The sequence below is a fragment of the Ictalurus punctatus genome, chromosome 3 (genome assembly GCF_001660625.3).
Source record: "Ictalurus punctatus breed USDA103 chromosome 3, Coco_2.0, whole genome shotgun sequence".
Classification (NCBI taxonomy): Eukaryota; Metazoa; Chordata; class Actinopteri; order Siluriformes; family Ictaluridae; genus Ictalurus; species Ictalurus punctatus.
Genome location: NC_030418.2, coordinates 32,709,869 through 32,734,421, shown reverse-complemented (window position 1 = coordinate 32,734,421; position 24,553 = coordinate 32,709,869). Strand labels below are relative to the sequence as shown.

Sequence of the window (24,553 nt, the reverse complement as noted above, 5' to 3'; positions counted from 1 at the left end):
TATTGTCTTTTCTGCATTCGCCTGAATTGTTTTCATTTGGTTGCATATTGTTATATTTGGTTGCATATTGTCATTTGGTTGATGGCGTATTTAGTTTTACTTATCCTATATTTTGAGTACAGTTTTATTTATAATTTGCTTCTACGAGATGATGCACTTTAAGGACCAGTCTAATCTGATGCAAAGATTTGCACATTAGCAGGAATGTAGCACGACATGAGATGAAAGCAGCAGTCTGTTTATTTAAATGTGAAAGTGCAATAAAAATACGTCGAGCCTAAAATCAATGAATAATCGTGATAAGTCATCGTGATCTCAATATTGATCAAAAATAATCGTGATTATCATTTTGACCATAATCGTGCAGCTCTATTTCATAGACGAAATGTAGCATTCTTAGCCTCTTTACAGGTATACAACCACACTTTCGGGTTCAAACGTTCTGAACCTGGACATTCTTTACCCACTTATAGCGGAGATGGCAACCACTTACGAAGGAGGTGCTGATCCGTCACCACACGACACCTCGACAGTTTCTTGTCCACAGTAGCATCTCGTAAACAACACTTCACAAAAACTGATTTAAAGAATGTGTGTAATTGTTGATTTGGTAAAGCTTTCTGTTTGGGGGCACGGTGGTTTAGTGGGTAGCACATTTGCCTCGCACCTCCAGGGGTTCGATTCCTGCCTCCGCCCGGTGTGCGCAGAGTTTGCATGTTCTCCCTGTGTTTCTAGGTTTCCTCAGGGTACTCTGGTTTCCTTCCCCAGTCCAAAGACATGTGTGGTAGGCATCTCTAAATTGTCCATAGTGTGTCTATGTGTGTGCGCAATTGTACCCTGAGAGTCTTCTGGGATAGGCTCCAGGCTCCGTGTGTAGTCCTGGAAATGGATGGTTGGATGGCCCATAGGTTTTCCACCATGAGAAAGTCTTCACTAGAGTGGAGTTTAAGGTTTATTACCCCGCATTTTCTTCCTAATTTGATCTTGGCCAATTCCTACCCATCAGCCAGTGCTCCCCTATCTAGCACCATCTGGAGAGAGTGAAGGCTTCTTCCGCATCAAGTGAAACCAGCTATCCACATCTTTTCTAACTGCCGGAAAGCGCTAACCGCCCTCTTACGCATACGTGAGCTCACAGACGCCTACGATTGGCAAGTGTTGCTGTGATTGACAGGCAAGAGAGTATGTCATCCCTCCCCCCCAAGCCAATTCCCAGCTACGGATGTCTATTCAGGATTCAAACTCGCGATCTCCCAGTGATAGCTCTTTAGCTCTGTTGCTCCGCTCAGTGCGTAATAATTCTTAACTGTATATCACTGTAAGAGTCAAGTCCTTCTTTTCTGTTCTCTTCTTACCCAGTGATGTTTCTTATATTTAATAGCAACGCAGTTGAAAAATCCACTTCAATATAGCTTATTTCTACAAACGGAGCTGTCCTACGCTTGTGGAGAGAAGAGGCAGGGACGTGGGAGTGTAAATAAGATTTAGAGAAAATGGGACAGCGACTAGCATCTCCTTCTTTTTTTGTTTCAAGACTCGTCATCACGAACACTTATTTCTCACTCAGGTTGAAACGGTGTGAACATCGTCTCTGTGATATAAATCTATCGTCGTATAATATACGTATGTATCATTTTTTTTTCCCCATTATGTTCTTCATTTAGAAGAGCTGACCCAAGAACATGAAAAGCCATTCTGACCCAAACTAAATGTAGGGGTTGAAAGTACACCTGGCTGAAGCTATTTCTTTGCTCTCCTACATGTGTCTCATTCTGAACTGTTTAAACATCTCTAATTCTGCAGCATGACTCTCAAATCCCTGTCCAAAAACTGCTCGCCGGGATGTTGCCATGGCGACGAGCTCTCACCTTGAAGTTTCGCATGCTGCGGGGACTCGTGGGGGACGAGTTGGAGGACTTGGTGGATTTGGGGGTGGAAATCTGACTCAGACTGGGAACCACTCCGTTAACTAAAGAGATAGAGAGAGAGAGAGGGAGAGAGAGAGAGAGATGCATTACAAATGGAGAGACAAAGTTACATTTGTATTATAATCTTTCAATGAAAATTATAATTGTAGAAACTGCTAATAATCACCACAATACAGATTACATTAAGCTAATTGATGGCTATTAGCTTATCCATCTTTTAGTGTCGTGTGTAAATGCTATCGTACAACTTCATAGCTCACAGAGAGCTCAAAAATGACCAAGTGATACCGAAATGGTGAAGGAACACCTCCTCAATTTCTAGTAATGAACTATATCTTTCAGTAAGGCCCAATATTATCCCTACTCTGTTTAATTCTATTCCTGTATGCAGCCTTAATATTGGTAAGTATGGTCGGTTTTTAAGGCTTTTTAATCCCAACTCAGAGGACGAAGTACAATAAATGAATGAAGAGATGGCAGAACAGTCAATCATTTTTATGACATACCATAAAAAAGCATTTGCACATCTATATATCAGCCTCTAGTTAAAGGAGGAGCCACATTCATGGCTAAATATGGAGCAAATATTTGCTCCATAGCATCAACATAATATTACGCTGACATTCATTTCTCACCTATAAAAGTCAAGAAGACTGGGAATGTTCCAAAAACAGGCAGGCTGATGTTTTTTGTTAGATTCTAATTTCTAAATATTGCCACCTTCTTTCCTTCCTACTCCTATACATATACATTATCCTTCTTCCCCTCCAATCTCCTTAATGTTTGCTCCTCTTTATAAAGAAGGGATCCTGCAGCATCCTCCTCCAGCAATGGTACCCCCTGTCTGCTGGATCCCATCCCTTCCGCACTGCTCCAGATCATCTCACAGGACCATCTTCCCTTCATCCCTTCCACCATTATGATCTGTTCAAGTATAAACTGCTCTGGAGACGGCAAAGGTTTATACTCGTGCTGAAAATCCCCACACTAGATACCTTGGACATCAGCAACTACCAACTGGTACCAGTTCTATCGGTTTTTCTAAAACGCTCTATGCAATCACTGGCCTCCAGGGTCCTAAGCAGTTTGGCTTCAAAGTCTTCCACAAAATCAGTCACAAGACTTTCCTGTCCATGCTCTGAAGCCTTGGAATTAGTGGCCCAACAAGATGGTAGTTTGCTTCTACCTGCAAGGACGGTCATATCAGGTAACGTGGATCCACATCTACTCCACTCTCTACTTGGCATCCCATAAGGATCAATCATTGGTCCTCTTTTATTCTTCCTCTATACTCGCTCTCTTAGTTAGGTCATATAGCGTTTCATATCACTCCTATACTAATGACACTCAACTCATCTTACCCATTACTCCCTTTGGCACTGATGTTTCACTCATATCTCAGTATATCTGACAGACATGTCATCACAGATGGAAGATCATCACCTGAAACTAAATCAGAGCACAACTGAGTGGCTGTGGCTGTATATCCCTGGAAATGCATGCCTAACTCAAGGTAATGTGTTTACTTAGGATCATGCCACATGACAATGCTTGGAACCTTGTAAAAGTTCTGGGTAACCAACTACACTTCTTTCCTCATATTGCTAACCTGACTCATTTATGCAAGTTTCACCTTTACAACAGGGGGCTCGGGACATTCTTCACAGGCAAATTAAACGGCAAAAAGGGGACTCGGGCACAAGGCGGGGGACACCCTAGACCAGGGGTGTCCAATCTTATCTGCAAAGGGCTGGTGTGGGTGCTGGTTTTCATTCCAACCAAACAGGAGCCACACCTGATTCCACCTGTTTCATCAGTTGATCTTGGCTTTCAATAGACTCAGGTGTGGCTTCTGCTTGGTTGGAATGAAAACCTGCACCCACACCGGACCTTTCCGGATAAGATTGGACACCCCTGCCCTAGACGATGTGCCAACCCATCACAGGGCAAAATAACACACACTCACACACTACAGACATAATTTAGAGATGCCAATCATCCTACGAACGCATGTCTTTGGACTGGATGAGGAAACTGGAGTACCCGGAGGAAACCCCTGAAGCATAGGGAGAGCATGCAAATTCTATGCACACAGGGTGAAGGTGGGAATCAAGCCCCCAACCCTGGTGGTGTGAGGCAGACATGCTAACCACTAAGCCACCATGCCCTGAGTAATATAACAAATAAAACAGAAATAAACCTCTCTGTGTTTACTACACATTGGTTTATTGGTCAGTCGTGATTTGAATCGGTCTCAGCAGGCATCTGTTACTAAGAAAGGAGACTAATTATTTGAGGCTAGTGGTTAAAGTGCGTTTCGTCCGTATTCATGCACTAGCACTCATTCAGGTTGACTGGGTGCTACAGAGGGTTCGTTAAGTGCATTAATGCTGCATTAGCCAGCCTTATATTAGAAAAAGCGTGGCAGAGTGTGGGCAGAGAGCCGGTTTTAAAATAGCTCCACTCAGGAAGGAGGAAAGAACCACGCTGGAATGCTCTTAGCTTGATTAAATGCTATACTCAGAGGCCAGAGTTTATGTACAGCTCTCTTTAGAGGTGGCATCAAGGTCACATCATGGTCAAATTGCTTGCTTGCGTAACTGCCTAAATGCCAGGATGGTCACTGTGGATGTTTCTTAGAGCTCATGTGTTCCAGTATGAGTTTTAATGCTTCCCTTAAGATTTTTGGATAAAGCACGAAGTTGCTCGCTGACTTTCTATCAAACTTACAAAACTAATCACTGTGACATACAGATGAAGTAGTTGCTAGCTAACTTTCTAACTAGCCAAATATCCAGTTAATTACATTACATTACATTACATTACATCACTGGCTAGCTTCCTATCAAATCAAGTCAAACTAATTTAGTAAAATTACTAACATAGTAAAACTAAGTTACATCATCTGCCATATACAAATGAAGAGTTGTGAGCTAGCATCCTAACTAGCCTAGAAAGCTAAAAATGTTGCATCATTCATGAAATACGGTTGAAGTGGTTGCTAACTAGCTTCCTAACTAGCCAAATAAAGTTAATGAATCTACATCAGTGGTCAAATATAGATAAAGTGCTTGCTAGCTAGCTTTCAAACTAGCCAAATAAAATGAATGAAGATACATCACTGGTCAAATATAAATGGCATTCAACTACCCAAACAGCAGAAAAAGAATGGACACTAGCCAGCTTCCTATCTGGGCAATCAAATTGAATGATGTTACAACACCTGCCATATAAAGATGGGGAATTGCTAGCTGTCTCTCTAACTAGCATACAAAACTAAAAGTTGCATCTCCCCTGATATACAGATGAAGTATGTGCTAGCTGACCTGATAAACTGAATGAAGTTACATCACTAGCTAGCTTCCAATCTAGACAACTAAAGGTAATGAAGTTACATCATCTGCCCATGGGAAGTTGCAACTATCTTTCCAACTAGCTGAGTATAAAGTATTATTATTATTATTATTATTATTACTATTATTAAGTAACATCACCTATAACTTAAAAATGGAGTAGTTGCTAGCTAGCTTTCTAGCTAGCCGAATAAAATGAATAAAGCTACTCCAACTGTCATTATACTGTAACCGAGGAGCTGAATAGAGGTCGTGCTAAAGGACAACCTTAACCACTGAGCTACCACAACATGCAACACCTACCTGGGGATTTGACTGGAGACTGACTGCTGGCGGACAAGTACGGAGAATTTTTCCTCACTGCAGATTGGGAGAGACAGATCGAGATGGGGGAAAAAAGAGAGCGGCTGAAAAAATCATTTCCAAAACATGTATGAAAATCTTAAAGCCCTGTCCACATGAGCACTTTAATAAGAGCCTCATTCGGTTGGGTCATAGAAAAACATGCTAACATTGTATAATTCACAGCTAGAGTTGTTTCGAACGTAGAAGTTGCATAGATCATTGTTGGAAATGCTTGATAATGTCCTTCCTTTAGTGCCGTTTCATTCTCGCCGTCTGTTTGATCTTTCGTTAATTGGGAATATTAATGTACTGCGCCTTTAAAACTCGTTTGATGTACATAAGTGTGTGTTAAGCATCGTTACAGGCTGAATTCTCAAATCTGATTGGTCAGAAGGTTTTCAAGGATATCGGCATTTCGACATGAACAGCGCATTCAACCGAGAGAGAGAGAGAGAGAGAGAGAGAGAGAGAGAGAGAGAGAGTCAGTGAGGGAACGACTGTTTATAGAGTAGCTGCTGTAATCTAACAGGAGCCAGCTTGCTTCACAGATGTTCTACAACATGTAACTCTAAACAGATAAAAGTGCAACGTGTCATTCAAAATAACGTTGCAGTTGTATAAGAGGAATAAAACGTTTCAGGAACGATATAGAGTATGAACGGACATACTGTAACTGAGGTAGGATTTCAGAAAGATGAAATATTAAGTGACGTAAATAAACACTACCTTCTCCTTCTGGAATCTCTTCAAGACACATCTGAGCATCTGTGCTGCTTACATAATACCCAGTGTCACATTCACCTTGCCGTGTGTGTGTGTGTGTGTGTGTGTGTGTGTGTGTGTGTGTTACTGCTGACCTGATCCAGGAGATTTGCTGTGCCTTGCCGGACTCTTACTGCCACTGGACCTCACTGGAGTAGTGGAGCGAGAAGTACAGGAAGATTTCAGCACACGGCACTCTGTAACGCACAATTAACGTGGCATTTGAGATCATCTGAAAGACCATTCGCGAGAAAAGTTAGCATGAAGAATCAAGAATTAAGGGCCATTTTCACGTCTGAGCTTTCAGTGAGACATTTATCTGCTGGAGATAAAAGAAGCAGTGTTAAAATAAACTGTGGTTAGTGAATAGATAAAGCAAGATGCTGCCTGTGCTAAATTTTGCCTTATTACTTGTGAACCTGTCTACAAACATTCACTGAAAAGCATTAATACTAGAGCTGCAACAACTAATCGATAAAATCGATGATAATCGATTATGAAAATCGTTGTCAATCGATTAGTCGGTCTGCGCGCGGGACGGGAAGGATTTACTCATTACGTTACTTCTGTTCTGAAAACACGCTTCGGAGAGTAAATACTAAAGTTGTGTCCCAAATGAAGTATTATACACTTACACTATGCACTATATACTACTGTCTAGTGTGTGGATTTTAGAAATGGAACACTAGCGGGTTTTTTTTTTTTTTTTTTTTTTTACTAACCGGAAGTATAAGCCGCTTCCTACATGACGTCACACGCACGTAATGCGACGGCACTAGCTTTAGCCTAATACCCAGAATCACCGTACATGGTTTTCTTTTCTCAGTCTTTATCAGACTGAGGCGAAATCGTCACGTGACTGACGAAGAAAATGTGCGACCTCTAAGGCAGTGGAACATTTGATATTAAACACCACGGAGATGATTTATAAACTTTATAAAGTGTAGCACCAGCACGACAGTGATGCTGTCGCGAGTTGCTTAAAAGGTTTAGTTTAAGTTAAGTTTATTGACATTATATGCTGTGTCAGTGTAACTTTTGTTGTTTATTATAACGGAAGTGATGTGTTAGTAACGAGGGCATGTTGCTCCTCACGCGCGGTGTAGACGCACTGATACAGAGAGGGAGCACGAATGAGATCTGTAATGTCTAATTAAAATATTATGATCAAAAGTAAACACAAGTAAAATAATATGTCTAAAGGCAATGAGTAACAGGAACCACGAGGTGCAGTGAAAGTGAGTTTTTATTATTAATTGAGTGCTTTTTGTGCATCCATAAAAAAATATGCATAAATACTATTATATTATAATATTATATATTTTATATTATAATGTATGTGTGTGTATATGTGTGTGTATATATATATATATATATATATATATATATATATATATATATATATATATATATAGTGGCACTGAATTAAACTGCAGTCCTAAATGAATAATATATATTCTGGTGTGTGTATTCGGTTCTTTTCAGTCTTATATAATTAGACAAACAGTTGTGTAAAGTTTTAGTCTGAGGTTTATATTTGTAACACTCAGTTTGTGGATGCAATTTTAAATAAACAGGGGGAAAAAAAAGGTACTGAAAGTTTGCCCCGCCCCCATCCGATTAATCGGAAAAAAATAATCAGCCAACTAATCGATTATGAAAATAATCGTTAATTGCAGCCCTAATAAATACATTCATTTTCACAATGCATTGCATGTAAGCTCAGGCATGAACATGTGCACACACACACACACACACACAAACAAACAGATACATACACAGTCAGGATTCCCTGAACATAAATGGATATCATAATGATAGGAAGCAACATGGCTGAAAACAACATGGAACAGTAATGTGTGTGTGTGTGTGTGTGTATATGTGAGAGAGAGATGAAGAATTCTTGTCGATCCTTAACCTGCCGCTCCAGAGCCAACAAAATCTCTTAAACTGAGAGAAGGAGGCTAATCTGAGTCACTTTATCACTGCAGAAATGAATCCAGCCTGGCTAATCTCACCCTGTATGAAACCCTTCCATATATAACGTCTGTTAGATCTGCTGAACTCTGCACCGAGACTTTCTCGTGTTCAGGACTTTCTGCTCTCAATCGAGGGAGCATTATAATCTGCAGTGAGAGTGGAAACACAGCCTGATTGTAAGTAGGTCAGTGCTCTGAGTCTGGCTGACAGGACTTGGACCCTGATGCGCTCTTCTGCTGCTGTAGCCCATCCACCTCACGGTTCGACGTCTTGTGTGATGCTTTTCCGTTCCCTCTTGTAAAGATTGCTTATTTATTTGAGTTACCGTGGCCTTCCTGTCAGCTTGAACAAGTCTGGCCGTTCTCTTCTGACGCTTTCTCATCAGTAAGACTCAGAACCGGATGTTTTTTGTCTGTCTCGCCATTCTGTGTCAACTCATTGTGTCAAATCCAGGATATCAGCAGTTTCTAAAATACTCAAACCAGCCTGTCTGCACCAGCAACCACACTACGATCACAGTCACTCGTGACCTGTATCTGTATGATTGTATAAACTGGGCAGCTGCCACATGATTGGCTGATTGGATAGTTTAATAAAATAAGGCCGTTACGTATGTCCATCCATCCATCTTCTACCGCTTACTCCTTTTCAGTTTCACGGGGAAACTTGGAGACTATCCCAGGGAGCATGGGGCACAAGGCGAGGTACACCCTGGACAGGGTGGCAATCCATCGCAGGGCACAATCACATACACATTCACACAACCTTTCATACACTACGGACACTTTAGACACGCCAATCAACCTACCATGCATGTCTTTGGACTGGGGGAGGAAACCGGAGTACCCGGAGGAAACAGAAGAATCACTCCGCACACACAGGGCCCTGGCGGGACTCGGACCCTGGACGTATGAGGCGAACGTGCTAACCGCTAAGCCACCGTGTGCCCTCATTATGTATGTATTATTTTAATGCTTGATATAAACATAATTCGACTCGAACTACATTAATAGTAATAATACATGAAGTGGTGTAAAGTCAACCACTAAAGTAATTTATATACCTAATGTATTTTATGTCAATTATGTAATTGTGCAATTTTCAAGCAAAAAAAAGAAAATAAATAATTTTAGTGTTTTTCATACCTGCAATCTTACATAAAGGACTGACACTGTGGGATATTTGTCACAATCGTTAACTGTGCAGAAGTTACCATAATTACCTGACAAATCTTTACTAGAGAACATAAGAGACTAGATCTAAACCGGGTCCTAATGATGTAGTGTCAGTGACAGAAGCTACTGTCTGAAGAAAACACGCCATTTTTTTTTTAATTTTATTTTTGGAAAAGTCCTACTTTATCTAAGTGGAGCAGCAAGGATAAGTAGGGCAAAGTCATCGAACGGCTGAACTACATACTCTATTGGGTGTGTGTGTGTGTGTGTGTGTGTATTGCACATGTTCAGGGCTACACAGGCTTAAAGCATCTTATCCAAACAGGACGTAGAGTACAAGAGCATCCTGATGACTAGATACTGAAGTTTGGGACACTGAAAGGGAAATAAGACCCCAGATGAATGTGTGTCCTGTCTGCTGTAGTCCACGGACCAAGACGCGCTAAAGGTCAAGGTCAAATCTACTTTCACCACCAAGGTCATTTCCTGTAGCGGGATGCCGGTGCGGTGTTTGCAAGAGCGTCCAAAAAGTCCACAATAAATACTTTTTTTTATTTCGTCAGTTATCGAGGACAAATTTTTTACTTAGGTGATATGTTTTAACCCATGAAATATATAGGATATTTTTTTTTATTGTATTGCCTTCAAACATGAATAGATTTTTCACACCTAAACCTTTCATTTGTAGAATGAAGAATGTAGAATTTGTTTAATTTGGAGAATCTATGACATTTGAAATTGACTCTATACATTTTGTGTTATTGTCCTTCCAGGTTTCCCTCACTCATATTACTGAGAAATTATGGGACGCTGTTTGAGAAATATAATTTGACACTAATGGATTGTTTTGTTTGTAAGGTTCATGCTGAATGTAAACAGTTGAAACAGTAGAATGAGTGCATTTCCGATGCAGAACACTTCTTAGTGCGCAGATCGGTGATGACTAACATCTGGATTGTTTAACCCGACACTCATACTGGAGGAATTCTCAACAGCTGCCAGTAACATGTGGATGTCATTACGCTCTCACTGACACGCTGCGAATGTAGCGAATGCCAGGTGACGATGGCATGTGCATGGCCACAGTGACGTGTCGTCTGTGACGTGGATGTGGGCGAGTGTGAGGGAAAGACGTGAGGAAAGACGTGACAAACACGACAGGAAGCGAGAGGAGGTTAATGTTTAGCCAAGCCTACCATTCAGAAAGGCTGCACAAGCCTTACCACTCTGATCCAACAAAAAATCATCCTGAGCATAGCGGTACTTCTCCGGACCACACGCGATGAACACGTCGTGATCGCCAAAAAAGTCCTGCAGACACGTGACCTTGGGAGAGAGAGAGAGAGAGAGAGAGAGAGAGAGAGAGAGAGAGAGAGAGAGAGAGAGAGAAGAACAGACAAAATGGCAAAAAGAAAGAGAGAAATAAACAGAATAAAGTACAGACAAAGATCAGACAGAGAGAACAAACGGAAAGAAAGAAAGATTAGATAGAAAGAACAGAAGAAAGAAAGAAAGAAAGAAAGAAAGAAAGAAAGAAAGAAAGAAAGAAAAAGAATTAACAAAAGATCAGGTAAAAGAAAGATCAGACAGAATGATCAGACAAAAAGAAAGAAAGAAAGTAACAGAATAAAGTACAGACAAAGATCAGACAGAAAGAACAGAAGAAAGAACAGAAGAAAGAAAGAAACGGAATAAAGTACAGATAAAGATCAGACAGAAAGAACAGACGAAAGAAAGAACGAAAGAAACAAAGAAACAAAGTACAGACAAAAATCAGACAGAAAGAACGGAAGAAAGAAAGAAAGAAACAGAATAAAGTACAGACAAAGATAAGACAGAAAGAACAAATGGAAAGAAGGAAAGATCAGACAGAATGATCAGACAAAAAGAAAGAAAGAAAGAATTAATTAATTTAATTTAAAGGTGTCATTTGTACATTTGAAAAAAATTCTAAATGTATTAAAAGAAAATAATTTAAAAAATAGAATTGTGTAACACGTATTTATACCAAACATGTCATATATAGTTAGCAGCGTGACCTAAAGTTATCACACAAGATTTGAGTCCATTCACAACTTGTAAGGGCTGCTGAAAACAGGAAGTGAGGTAAGATCTCAGCAACGGCTTGAAGTTTTGCCTTCAAATTTAGTGTATCTCCTCGGGTACAAGTGCTGATGCTCCTAATGGCTTCTGGTCTTTCTCTGTTGCTAAGGGGTGGGGCTGGAAAGTGCTTGGCCCCCTTAATCACTGCTTGTTGTTACAGTTGTTACTAGCCAGACATATTCAATAGAATATTTGACTTAGCTATAATAGCCTAGTAGTCATTTTTATCACATCTAAATCATATTCATGGTGAACATCGCTTTCCTAAATAATTGTGTCCAAACACTGAGTCGGGTTAAAACAAACAAACCAAAAACAGGTAGGAAGGCCATAGGTAGGTTTCAATATCACATACTGAGATTGAAGCTAACTAGCTAGGTAAAACAGCATGCTAGGTACTTAGCTAGCTCGCAGGTAGGGTGTTAGGGTGTTTATGCTAAGCTAAACTAAACAAAACAGAATTAAGACAAAAAGTGCATTGTGGGAAATGCGTAGCCAAAACTCAAACGCTCTCAGCTGTGTGTGTGTGTGTGTGTGTGTGTGTGTGTGTGTATAGCTCAGTGTGTTTCAGTGTTTCAAAACCCCTGCATTGCATTGATGTATAGCATTTCATATGATCCTACTCTCTTTCAGAGGAGGATTAGTGAAAATACAGAATAAAGATCTCTCTCTCTCTCTCTCTCTCTCTCTCTCTCTCTCTCGCTCACACACACACACACACACACACACACACACACACACACTGAAAGTTGAGAGAATGATCAAAGCGCTAAATACTCTGAAGGCATTTTTGCTCTAACACAGATTCATCAGCTTTCTCTAAGAAGACATTTATTTAACGTTTATTTTTGGAAGGAGTTGTGAATTTTCCACCACGGGAAAGCCTTCAGGACGTTGCACTTTTACCGATTTCCCTGTAACAGGATAAGCTCTCATTTATTCTTCAAGAAAGAAAGAGAGAAAAAAAGAGAGGCTGATGAGGGAAATGCTATAACCTAAAAGATACTGTACATCATTTACTCATTTTTTTTTTTAACTATACACAATGACTTTCACTGTTGTTGGTGTTTTAAGATGATAAACTGAGACTTAAGTATAAAAAAGTCGAAATTGGCAGCATGTGATCAGGACAGCATATGGGAGTGACAGACTGAAGGCACACTGAGAGGCTAGAAAGCACTGCTGAGAGCTTTAAGCTGTCATCACAGAGCTTTCACGCCAAAGCTGACTCTAGAGGTACTGGACGTCTAGCAGGGGTGTGTCTACGAAGCATTCTCCATCTGTAGACCACCAGACTATCCAAAAAAAAAAAAAAAAAAAATTAGTTTTTCATTAAATAATAAATGATCAAATGAAACAGCTCTCACGTCCGACCGCTCGCATATAAATCTTTATAATCTTCAATCGTGTCGAATTTATTTTATTTTTAATTAATTTCTTAGTACTTTGACGACACGCTATTTTATCTTCACTTCGTTAAAAGTTTCCTACTGTTACCGGGCAGAACCGAAACTTGAACCCTGTTCTGGCTGATTTCCTCTCGTCTGGGCCCAGGAAGAAGTCACGGCGGCACCATCGTTCAGTGAAAGCTTCTTTGTTTAATGATACAGAAAGCATAGTATATATACAGTACACAGAAATATTGATAAAGAATGATAAATGTCAATTGGAACAGGTCACAGATAAAATCAGAACATCTATTACGTAGGTTCGAGTGATTATAAGAACTAAAGATGTCTAGTCTACCAGATAATAATAATGGGGGGGCAGTGGTTAAGGCTCTGGGTTACTGATCGGAAGGTCAGGGGTTCAAGCCCCAGCACTGCCAGGCTCTGGGTTACTGATTGGAGGGTCGGGAGTTCAAGCCCCAGCACTGCCAGGCTCTGGGTTACTGATCGGAGGGTCGGGAGTTCAAGCCCCAGCACTGCCAGGCTCTGGGTTACTGATCGTAAGGTTGGGGGTTCAAGCCCCAGCACTGCCAGGCTCTGGGTTACTGATCGGAACATCGGGGGTTCAAGCCCCAGCACTGCCAGGCTCTGGGTTACTGATCGGAGGGTCGGGAGTTCAAGCCCCAGCACTGCCAGGCTCTGGGTTACTGATCGTAAGGTTGGGGGTTCAAGCCCCAGCACTGCCAGGCTCTGGGTTACTGATCGGAGGGTCGGGAGTTCAAGCCCCAGCACTGCCAGGCTCTGGGTTACTGATCGTAAGGTTGGGGGTTCAAGCCCCAGCACTGCCAGGCTCTGGGTTACTGATCGGAACGTCAGGGGTTCAAGCCCCAGCACTGCCAGACTCTGGGTTACTGATCGGAACGTCGGGGGTTCAAGCCCCAGCACTGCCAGGCTCTGGGTTACTGATTGGAGGGTCGGGAGTTCAAGCCCCAGCACTGCCAGGCTCTGGGTTACTGATTGTAAGGTTGGGGGTTCAAGCCCCAGCACTGCCAGGCTCTGGGTTACTGATCGGAACGTCAGGGGTTCAAGCCCCAGCACTGCCAGGCTCTGGGTTACTGATCGGAGGGTCGGGAGTTCAAGCCCCAGCACTGCCAGGCTCTGGGTTACTGATCGTAAGGTTGGGTTCAAGCCCCAGCTCTGCCAAGCTGCCACTATCGGGCCCTGTTCCAGGGGTGCTGTATCACGTCTGACCCTGCCCTCTGACCCCAACCTCCTAACATGTTGGGATATACGAAGAAGAAAAGAATTTCCCTGTGCTGTAATTTATATGTGACCAATAAAGACTCATCATCATAATAAGAGAAGAAGAACTGAGAGAGTGAGTGAGGGCGAAAGGCGGGGTGATTAGGAATGCTCAAAACGAGAGAACACAAAACAATTTGGTTCCGGTACATCGTGACACAAACTAGAGACCTTCAGAATCGAGACACAGAGATTATGCCTGAAACTTATCACCTACATTACCCACAATGCTGTTCTACTTGCTGATAGTGGTGCAGTGGGATTTAGCCCTTGCTTCATCTCTACCTAAAGAGAGCGATGCAACGGCACTTTAGTATTTTAGTCTGTCCGGCCGTCTCTCCGCAGATCAGCTTCCAAAGTTTTCATCTTCATCCTCATCGCATCTCATAGATCACTAACTACCCAAGCCGAGTCTCTGGGACTTTGCACCCACTACTAATTCCACTAATCATTAGCTGGATTTCTTATTAATATGACACTGCTGGAAAATTCTCGCCTGAAAAAAGAAGCTCTTGCTCTTTTTTTTTTTTTTTTTTTTAAATCCCTTATGTATGAGAAGTTGAAGTTTTTTCACTTATTACACACCATTGTAACTGTTCTAGCAACAATGACAGCGTCAGCCTGTGGCATCAGAGCAACATATAACCGCTAACGTCTTCACACCAACCAACAGATTAGCACCAGAATCACTAAACACATCGCAAATCATTCAATATAAACGTATCTAATGTGTATCAGGACGGAGTTTTTCTTTAAACACATAACGTCATGTCTTTAACACATTCCCTAAATAAGCCATCCTGTCCACATGCACTTTTTATGTTGCTGTGACAGTTTGTGTTGTTGTGGTCCTGCCATTCGCTTATTTGTGTTGTGAATGCACGAATGATTCATGCATGGTTTACCCGTGTCCCTATCGGACCTTCTTACACTGATTGAGCAGCTCGATCCATCTGTGAATCCCTGAGCGGAAAACGATGTCCGCTGGGCCTCAGGATAAAATCCCGGCACAACCGTGTATACGGCGACATCGTTATGAGGACACGGTGTGTGTGTGTGTGTGTGTGTGTGTTTGTGTGAGCTGTACAAAAGCCGATAGAGTCAATCCATTCTGCCTAAATGGCTGATTAACCTTGTCAGCATATTCACACACACACACACACACACTTTGGGTTCAGCTTGGAACCTCTGCAGCAATATGTTAACAATCAGTACTGTCCAGTCACTCTTTTGTCCTCTGCTGTTATATAGGAAAAAATATAGAAGAGGAAAAACAAATCTGACTCAAAATCATTCATGCAGTTATCCAATCAGCCAATCATGTGGCAGCAGCCCAACACGTAAAATCACACAGCTAACGGTCAAGAACTCCAGTTATTATTCACATCATACATCAGAATGCGGGAAAAAACAAGATCTCGGTGCCTTGGACTGTGGCATGTTTGGTGGTGCCAGACTGGCTGAGTTTGAGTATTTCAGAAACTGCTGATCTCCTGGGATTTCCCCACACAACAGTCTCTAGAGTTCACGCAGAACGTTCCCAGGAGCTTCCTTGGACGAAAAAAGCTTGCAGTCTGAAGAGAATGGCTAGTGAGAACTGCATCTCAAAACGCACAACATGTTGAACCTCATGTTGAGGTGGATTGGCTACAACGGCAGAAGATCACATCGGGTACCAAGGACAGGAATCTGAGGCTACAGTGTTACAGGCAATTAATCAACACAGTCTGACCAATAAGATTTGAAAGACAAAAGTAAGACATGGTCGTGTTATTCCACAGCATCCCGTCGCACATTACACCTCTTAATGATCGTGTTTGAATTTAGGAGTACGTAAGGCTCTAATTAGGGTTTGTCTCATGCGCCTCTGTCCTCTAAACTGGATAAAGTACAGGGCTGGTGTCTCAGCGAGCTGACAGTGCAACGGCTCTAATAAGAGGTTACGACAGCCCCGTCTCATCCTGCTGACGATAATGAGGGGTAAGAGGGCTGTCACACTCCCACCGTGCTACAGAAGAAGAGGAAGAAAAGGATGAGGTCATGCTGGGACGCTTGCCTTATAGAAGCCAAATCAGCTCCGTATCTGAATTTCACAGAGGGAGGCATGAGCTGAGCTTTGTGATTCACACTGACTGCTTCCTCTCAACGGTTAAAAGTCAATTAGGGTTCTGTAGAATTCCTTTGTGGTTTGAATCACCATGAGGATAACGCTTTAATTCCAAAATGCACTGGTTTGAACAGCAAGTAAATGGTCCGTATGCTTGTTCTTCTACAGAATGCACTCTTGTGGAGAGTCGATTACTTACGAAGCATCTCAGAGTCACTGACTCATCGAAAATCCTGACGCTTGAAGAAAAACAGCACTGAGATCGAACAGAGCCCATCAATTGCTAGTTCAAGCGTGTGCCATTAGCGATAATGTGCTGTTAGCCAGCGCCTCTGCTTTTCTGAGCCTAACGAGCTCACATCTATCAAACTGAAGCGACTTGAAATCAGGTATTAAGGAGCTATGAGATAAGCACAGAAGCAGTTGCAGCTCGTTCACAATGCTGCTTCAAAAGACATTCATAATGGAAGGTATAGGTGTAGCAAGAACAAATGAGCACGTCATTGAGAGGACTTAACTAAAAGCCCTGAGGATGGGGAGAGAGAGAGAGACAGAGAGAGAGTTTATAGAGGCAAATTTTCTTAAAGGAATAGTGCAAGGAGGTCTATTAAATGGTCTGCACTTATATAGCGCTTATATCCAAAGCGCTTTACACTGTGTCTCATTCACCCATTCACACACAATGGTGGTAGCAGAGCTGCCATGCAAGGTGCTAACTTGCCATCAGGAGCAGCTTGGGGTTCAGTGTCTTGCCCAAGGACACTTCGGTATGTGGAGTCACATGGGCCGGGAATCGAACTGCCAACCCTATGATTAGTGGACAACCCGCTCTACCATCTGAGCCACAGCCGCCCATTAAGCAGCCAACTAACACCAGTCCTGAAGGACCATGACAATGCAGCATATAAGAGCTTTCAGACCTACTTTATTTAGTCTGGAATTATCAAACATTTTCTTTAGCTTAGAGAAAGGCTTTGTTTGTCATGAATGTGGGCTGAGACTACAATGTGCAGGTGAATGAGGCAGAACCCAACAAAGAAGCATTGTCAAAATGGCAGGGGCCACAAAAAGTGGAATAATTCAGAACAGGTGAGAATCCATTAATCCATCTTCTGTACTGCTTATCCTACACAAGGGAGCCTGGAGCCTATCCAGAGGGACATCTGGATAGGCTCCAGGATGGGGTATCAGTCCATCTCAGGCCACAATTGCACACATACTGTGGACAATTGGGAAAGACCTACAACATATGTCTTTGGACTGGGGAGGAAATCCCCAAAGCAGGGGGAGAACATGCAAACTAATCACACACAGGGCGGGACTTGAACCCCCAACCCTTAGCCACTGTGCCCTCCAGGTGAGAACCAGGAAACATTACTAGGCAAACACAGCATTACAGAAACATGGCTCAGACTCAAACATAGTCTCAGGGTACTTAATAACGAGACAGCATCTGCAAGGGTTGTGCAAACCACCTTCATAAGCTTACAAGCTTGTATACTCTCTGCAGTTTCATATTAGCCATCATGTACGAGTGCTCCGGTACCAGAGGTGGCACTATTAAAATTTCAAGCCAAAACATAAGCATATGGCAACCATCATAAACTAGCAGTCAATGTGGCTACTAAAATATTAGAGTGATGAGTAGATCATGTCATATGAGTACGAATTCTGGCATCTGGGTTTTGTATACTGTACAGGACCAACGAGAAGGTAACGAAAATGAGTCATGGACCAAAGTTTTGGTATCTTTTATGTTCACAGAATGGAAGATGTAATGAATAATGTCAAGCTTAAAAGTTATTCTGAGGCTCAAAAGTAAGGGAAGGCCAAAGTTCTAGTTTGATACTCATCCTGAATACTGAACACTAAGTACTAGGGGACTGTTAGTTTAAGGAAATTGGTCTTCATACCCCTGGGGTACTGCTTGAAGGTTTATTTACTACAGTTGCTACTATGGTCTTAGGACTGCAATTACCACATGCAGTTTTGCACTCGGGTCTCCTTTGTGGACTAGTTCAACAAAGACTTCATATTTTAAAAAAAAAAACATAATGAACTTTCTTTTACTTTCACACTGTTCGTCGTTACCTAGATGAGGACAGGTTTCCTTCTGAGTCTGGTTCCTCTCAAGGTTTCTTCCTAATATCATCTTAGGGAGTTTTTCCTCATCAACGGCGCCACCGGTTCGCTCAATAGGGATAAATTCACACACTTAAAATCTCTATCCTGTGTTTTATATATTTCTGTGAAGCTCTTTTGAGACAACGTCCATTGATAAAAGCGCTATACAAATAAAATTGAATTGAATTGAATTGATCCATCCATCCATCTTCTACCGCTTACTCCTTTTCAGGGTCACAGGGAAACCTGGAGTCTATCCCAGGGAGCATCGGGCACAAGGCGGGTACACCCTGGACAGGGTGTCAGTCCATTGCAGGGCACACTCTCATACACATTCACACACCCATTCATACACTACGTACACTTTGGACATGCCAATCAGCCTACCATGCATGTCTTTGGACTGGGGGAGGAAACCGGAATACCCGGAGGAAACCCCCGCAGCACGGGGAGAACATGCACACTCCACACACAGGGCCACGGTGGGAATCCCCCAACCCTGGAGGTGTGAGGCGAATGTTCTAACCACTAAGCCACCGTGCACCCGCGAATTGAATTTATGTATTTATTTATTTTGCCAAAGGCAACAAAATTCTATTTGTTAGTTGAAAAGGAAGGATAAGTTAGGCCAAAACAAATCAGTATAAATTGAGATTAAGAAGCTTGGTGGTGTGGAGATACACACTGACCAGTCAATCCATCAACCTGTTCTATTCTTGTACTGTTTATTGTGTTCTGTACATTGGTTGAAACTGCCAAAGAATTACATTAAGCCAAACTAATGAGAAGGCTGCACAAAACATTCTCTGGACAGACCTAGAATCCTCAAACTCTGCCCACAACTCCTGCCAGACTGAGCAACCCCAAACATGGTGGGTGTGTTCAATAAAGAAAGGCAAGCAAGACAGTATTTAAGCAGAGCCAACTCAGCTTGGACCAAAGCCTACATCTTGCCTACAGTCCCTCGAAAACAAGATGGAGTCATTTTGACTTGGGCTTTCCCTTCATTGTGAAATGGTGAACTGCTCTTGTCTGGTTTTCACAGATTCCTCACGTCACCATCACATCCTAGACATCACCATAGAACTAGATAGATAAACATGGTTTCGAGCCAGCAACACTCACCCCAGCCTTCTGCCAACTGGCAAATGTTACAGGACCAACCCTGGTTCTCTGGTTTCCTCCCACCTCTCAAAACCATGCCAGTAGGTGAATTCGCCAAGATAAATTGCCTCTAGATTTGAATGCGTGTGTACATGGTGTTCTGCAATGGATCCCGAGTGTATTCCTTGGGTGTATCACGCCCAGCGTTCCTGGGATAGATCCAACACCTACCTAATGATGTTTGGGCCACTTTTTTGACATAAGAGTAAATAAGATCAAATACAAGTGGTTCTAAGCAAAGATTTCACCACCACCACCACCACATGCACCTCATCTGGTATTTACACTTCCATCTAGGTGGTCGTCAGGAGGATCCAGCATGAATGGAAGACACCATTAGGGACACCATTGCCATCATTATTGTTCATATTGACCATACTTATATGAGAAGGGTTAAACACCCGGCTAAACTCACAAACTGACGAATTATCAGATTAATTTAAATCTGCTGGAGGAGAAAGCTGTAAAAAAAGAAAAAAAAGAAAAAGAAATGAACTTTTATTATAATATGCAAAAGGTATTTAAAAAAAAAGTCTCTTTCTCGAGGCTGTTGAGGTTTGAAGTTTCATTTTGCAGCCTGTGACTCATCATTTGCTGGCGTGATTCTGCATCCTGGGAGGTTCATCTTCACACCTCTATTCTTTTGTTTCTCCACTTTCCTTCACAAGAGCTAGAGCATAAAAAGAGCCACTGCGACACACAGCTTTCTAATAGCGGGTCGAGCGTGGGGTTTTCCAGAGAGAAATAATCGTTAATTTCCGACATTTGCATGCTTTACTGAACTCTGCGAGGTCCTGGAAAAGCCGATAGGAGCAGAAGAGGAAGCAGAGGAGACGGATGGAGAGCAGCACATCAGCTTTGATTTCACAGAGTGCTGAGTCATGCTGTCAGACCGCACTAGCATCATCAGCCTGTCCAAAAATAATGGCACCTTCCAGTGGCTGCACCGAGCATGGTGCTTAAGTGACAGACTTAACTGCGACAATGATTATTAACGCACTGAGGTGGTTTTTTTTTTTTTTTTTTTTTTTTTTTGCATACAGGCATTAAAAATTATCTGGCACTGATATATTTATTACATGCCATGCTAATTTGTTTTAAGTGGCTTAGTGGTTAGCACGTTCGCCTCACACCTCCGGGGTTCAAGTCCCGCCGGGGCCATGTGTGTGTGGAGTTTGCATGTTCTCCCCATGCTGCGGGGGTTGCCTCCGGGTACTCTGGTTTCCTTCCCCAGTCCAAAGACATGCATGGTAGGCTGACTGGCGTGTCTAAAGTGTCCGTAGTGTATGAATGTGTATGTGATTGTGCCCTGCGACGGACTGGCACCCTGTCCAGGGTGTACCCCACCTTGTGCCTGATGCTCCCTGGGATAGGCTCCAGGTTCCCCCTGAAAAGGAGTAAGCGGTAGAAGATGGATGGATGGATTTTGGAGGGAATCACATTTGCTTGTTGTATATTTCTTTAGTTTTGTACTGGAGCTACCAAATGAGGTTTTTTCATAAATATATATGTTCTTCATATGGCATTAAGCTTCTGTTATGGATATGCCAGGACTAGCACTGGAATATGATACCCATCAGCCACTGCACTGCACATGACCATGTCACGTGACTCCACAGATCAAGTCACATTCTGCACAGTACTGTTTATCTTGCGTTTTATATTCCTATGTCATGTCATGCATTCTTGTCTTTTGTTATTGTTTCATGGTTATGTTCCTTAGTCCTTGTATTTCTGCCACGTCCATAGTTCTTGTTCTGTGTTTTGTTTGTTTCATTAAACTTTAAATCTTGCATCCGACTCACCTACCGTTACATGACAGCATCATTATCTCATTCAATCATTCGTTCATCTTTAGTAAACGCTTTATCCTTTATCCAGGGTCATGGTGGATCCAGAGCCTATCCTGGTGTCAGGGATTGGTAGAGGAGGTGGATGCAAGTGCAGGTGCTATATTGGAGAAGATAAATCCCAAACAAACAGAACAATAAAAACAAGAACCAGAACAAACACAAGAAAAGCTTGACAGTAAGATGCTGAAAAACTCAAACTTGAATAGTGGTACTAACAAAGTAAAATTATACACAGGTGGGAGTGAATAGTGAGGCATGTGACATGCTGGGGCTGATGGGTAGTGTAGTTCTGCACCCATGACACCCGGGAACACTGGTCATGAGGTAGGAATAGACCCTGGATATCACGTAATCACACTTTTGGTAAAACAACACCATCCATTTTCCATACCGCTTATTTTCCTACACAGGGTCGTGGGGAGACTGGAGCCTGGAGCCTATCCCAGGACGCAAGGCGGAGGACACTCTGGACGGGGTGGCAACCCACCGCAGGGCACAATCACACACATTCAAACACTACGGACGATTTGGAAATACACATGTCTTTGGATTGGGGGAGGAAGCCGGAGTACCCGGAGGAACCCCCGAAACCCCAACCCTGGAGGTTAGAACGGTACCAGGTTAATAAATTAGGTTACAGATGTTTTATGGTTTATCCAAAGCCTTACAATCCACTTTTGTCAATTTTGCTTTAATATATAAACTTAGAAGATTACATTCTATAACATCTTTTCACATTGTAGACACAATCTCCTGGCTACGTCACCATGTGATCTGCTACATCATCCACAATCTGGTTTGGCCCATCTTTATCTCTATTGCTTATTTAGTTACATTTACTTATTACTTATTTACTCATTATACATTTACTCATTTACTTATTTCATTTTACATTTCATTAAAAATGAAACAAATATTGGACACCGATCATCGTGAGTCAATGGCTACAACTAGAGCAAGTAGGAAATCGATAAAAATATTCCAGACTGTACATATGAAAATCACGGTTTAAACAATATCCACAGCAACACCACTCAAACGTTTCTGGACACGTGCCAGCTCGGTGCCTGCCAGCAATGCCCGCTGTGGAGACCAGACACTCAGACAAGCCAAAGACGGAGGGGAGAGGTGTGGGTTTTTTTTTCTTTTGTTCTCTCTTCTTTTAAACATCAGTGAGCGGTCCAATAGAGTACAACGAGGCACAAAATAAAAGCAGTGGTGCGGTGAATTGACCGTTAATCCAAGATCCCGACCTTTAAACATTTTTTGTATGTGTTTAACAGGCAGAACGAGGGCGGGTAGGGTGGGGTGGGGTGGGGGAGACACAGAATTTTGCTATAAAAACTGTAGCGCATGTTAGTGGATGAGACAGCGACAAATCTTTTCAACAAATGATAAAGCAGGTCTTCTTTGTTTTACCAACCCAATAGCACACAGTCCCTCCTACTTGTGAGGCATTACTGGCTCACAAGACCAAGGTTTGTAACTTCCCAGGGCAAAGTTCAACTACATAATATCACAACAAAGCTAAAGTGACCGCTACCAGACTCAAATTCACATCCGGCGTCCTTTCCCCTTCAGTGCATTACCTTTTCTGCCTGGCCGCCTAATCGTTCTAACGTTGACTTACTTTAACCTTGTACTTGTTTATACATTTACTTTTTTACTTTATACTTCAAAACACATTGTTTGAGCTATGAGGACTTTTTTGTGGTTCCCAATTTACCTGAGATTTATATTTAAAGCTAAATACCAGTGACAACAGATAAAATGATGATCTTGGCATGTTCACAAACCTTCCATGTTTGTGATATGTTCATTAGTGTTAATGTTCATTCTGTCTATACCAGTATAACGCGACAGGCTATTTTAACATCGACGCATTTGAATGCTAAATCTTATAAGAATTACATTTAAATGTCAATATTAATTAATTATTTAAATTTTCATCCCAATCGCTTTGCGCTCTCCCAGGGTCGGAAATGCTTTTGTCTTGATTTGATTCGAAATCCACTAATATTTCCCCGTCATTTATTCGTTTTTAAAACAAATGACTGATTATTCATCCAACTTCTACATCGGCTTCACTCATTTCAAGCGTTTACTCGTTCCTTCGCTTCGTTCCAGAAATAAATGCTTTGGAAATAAACAAAATGATGTGCCATTAGACAATTAAGACAATTTGAAGCTCGATGTTTAAGCGATATCGCGCGAGCAGGAGTGCGGTTATACGGAATATTCAGTTTAACCTCACCATTTTCGAGTGTGATATTGCTTTTGAAGAACAGTTCTATAAAGTAGAAATTAATATCGAGTAAAGTGACACAAAATTCTGCTTTTAATTTTATTGTTATTCTTTATGCTGCTGTAACATGACAATTTCCATCACGGGATCGGTCGGTCTGTCTGTCTATCTATCTACACACACACACACACACACACACATCTGTCAGATCAAGGCACACTTGAATACTAAGCTGATGAAAGTGAAATGTTGTGTGTGGTAGAGATGTGTGTGTGGGATTAGCGTCGTGACATCAGATCAATACACAGCTTTTGTTTTTGTAGCAGTGAAAGCACCCGAATGTATAAGAGCTCCATGGTTTTTATGATGCTAATCTGCTGCGGGGGCTAGCTGTCTGTCAGGCCCCACACACATACACACACACGTCTCATTTGCTTTTCATCAGCAGCCCAACACTACTGTGTTTCCTGAAGCCTTTATACATTTGATTTTTTTTTCTTCTTCTTCTTTATGTCCTTTTTGTCCAGTCGGACCAATTTCTACTTGTTATTATTTTCTATTTCATGGAAAACGGTCAGCATTTCCAGTTGTGATGTCATAATCAATGTTGCTTTTCAAATACTCTTTAAATGTTCATAATATCCATCCATCCATCTTCTATACCACTTATCCTTTTAAGGGTCACGGGGAACCTGGAGCCTATCCCAGGGAGCATGCGGCGGGG

General features: G+C 42.0%; 1 protein-coding gene across 7 annotated transcripts in view; it reads right to left on the bottom strand.

Annotated features, from left to right (window-relative positions):
* dclk2a (doublecortin-like kinase 2a) overlaps positions 1-24,553 on the bottom strand; it is a 76,925-nt gene that overhangs the window by 27,501 nt on the left and 24,871 nt on the right. For 5 of the 7 annotated variants that reach the window (XR_001812262.3, XM_047153832.2, XM_017464877.3 and 2 more), the window contains exons 3-6: positions 10,740-10,869; positions 6,484-6,585; positions 5,585-5,641; positions 1,869-1,969 (exon numbers count right to left, since the gene is read on the bottom strand). Coding sequence is in view for 6 of the 7 variants with exons in the window: in XM_047153832.2 (XP_047009788.1) it covers positions 1,869-1,969; positions 5,585-5,641; positions 6,484-6,585; positions 10,740-10,869 (390 nt within the window). In the remaining variant the exon portion in view is untranslated. The remainder of the gene's footprint in view (positions 1-1,868; positions 1,970-5,584; positions 5,642-6,483; positions 6,586-10,739; positions 10,870-24,553) is intronic. The other 2 variants (XM_017464875.3, XM_017464878.3) reach the window with 1 other exon arrangement.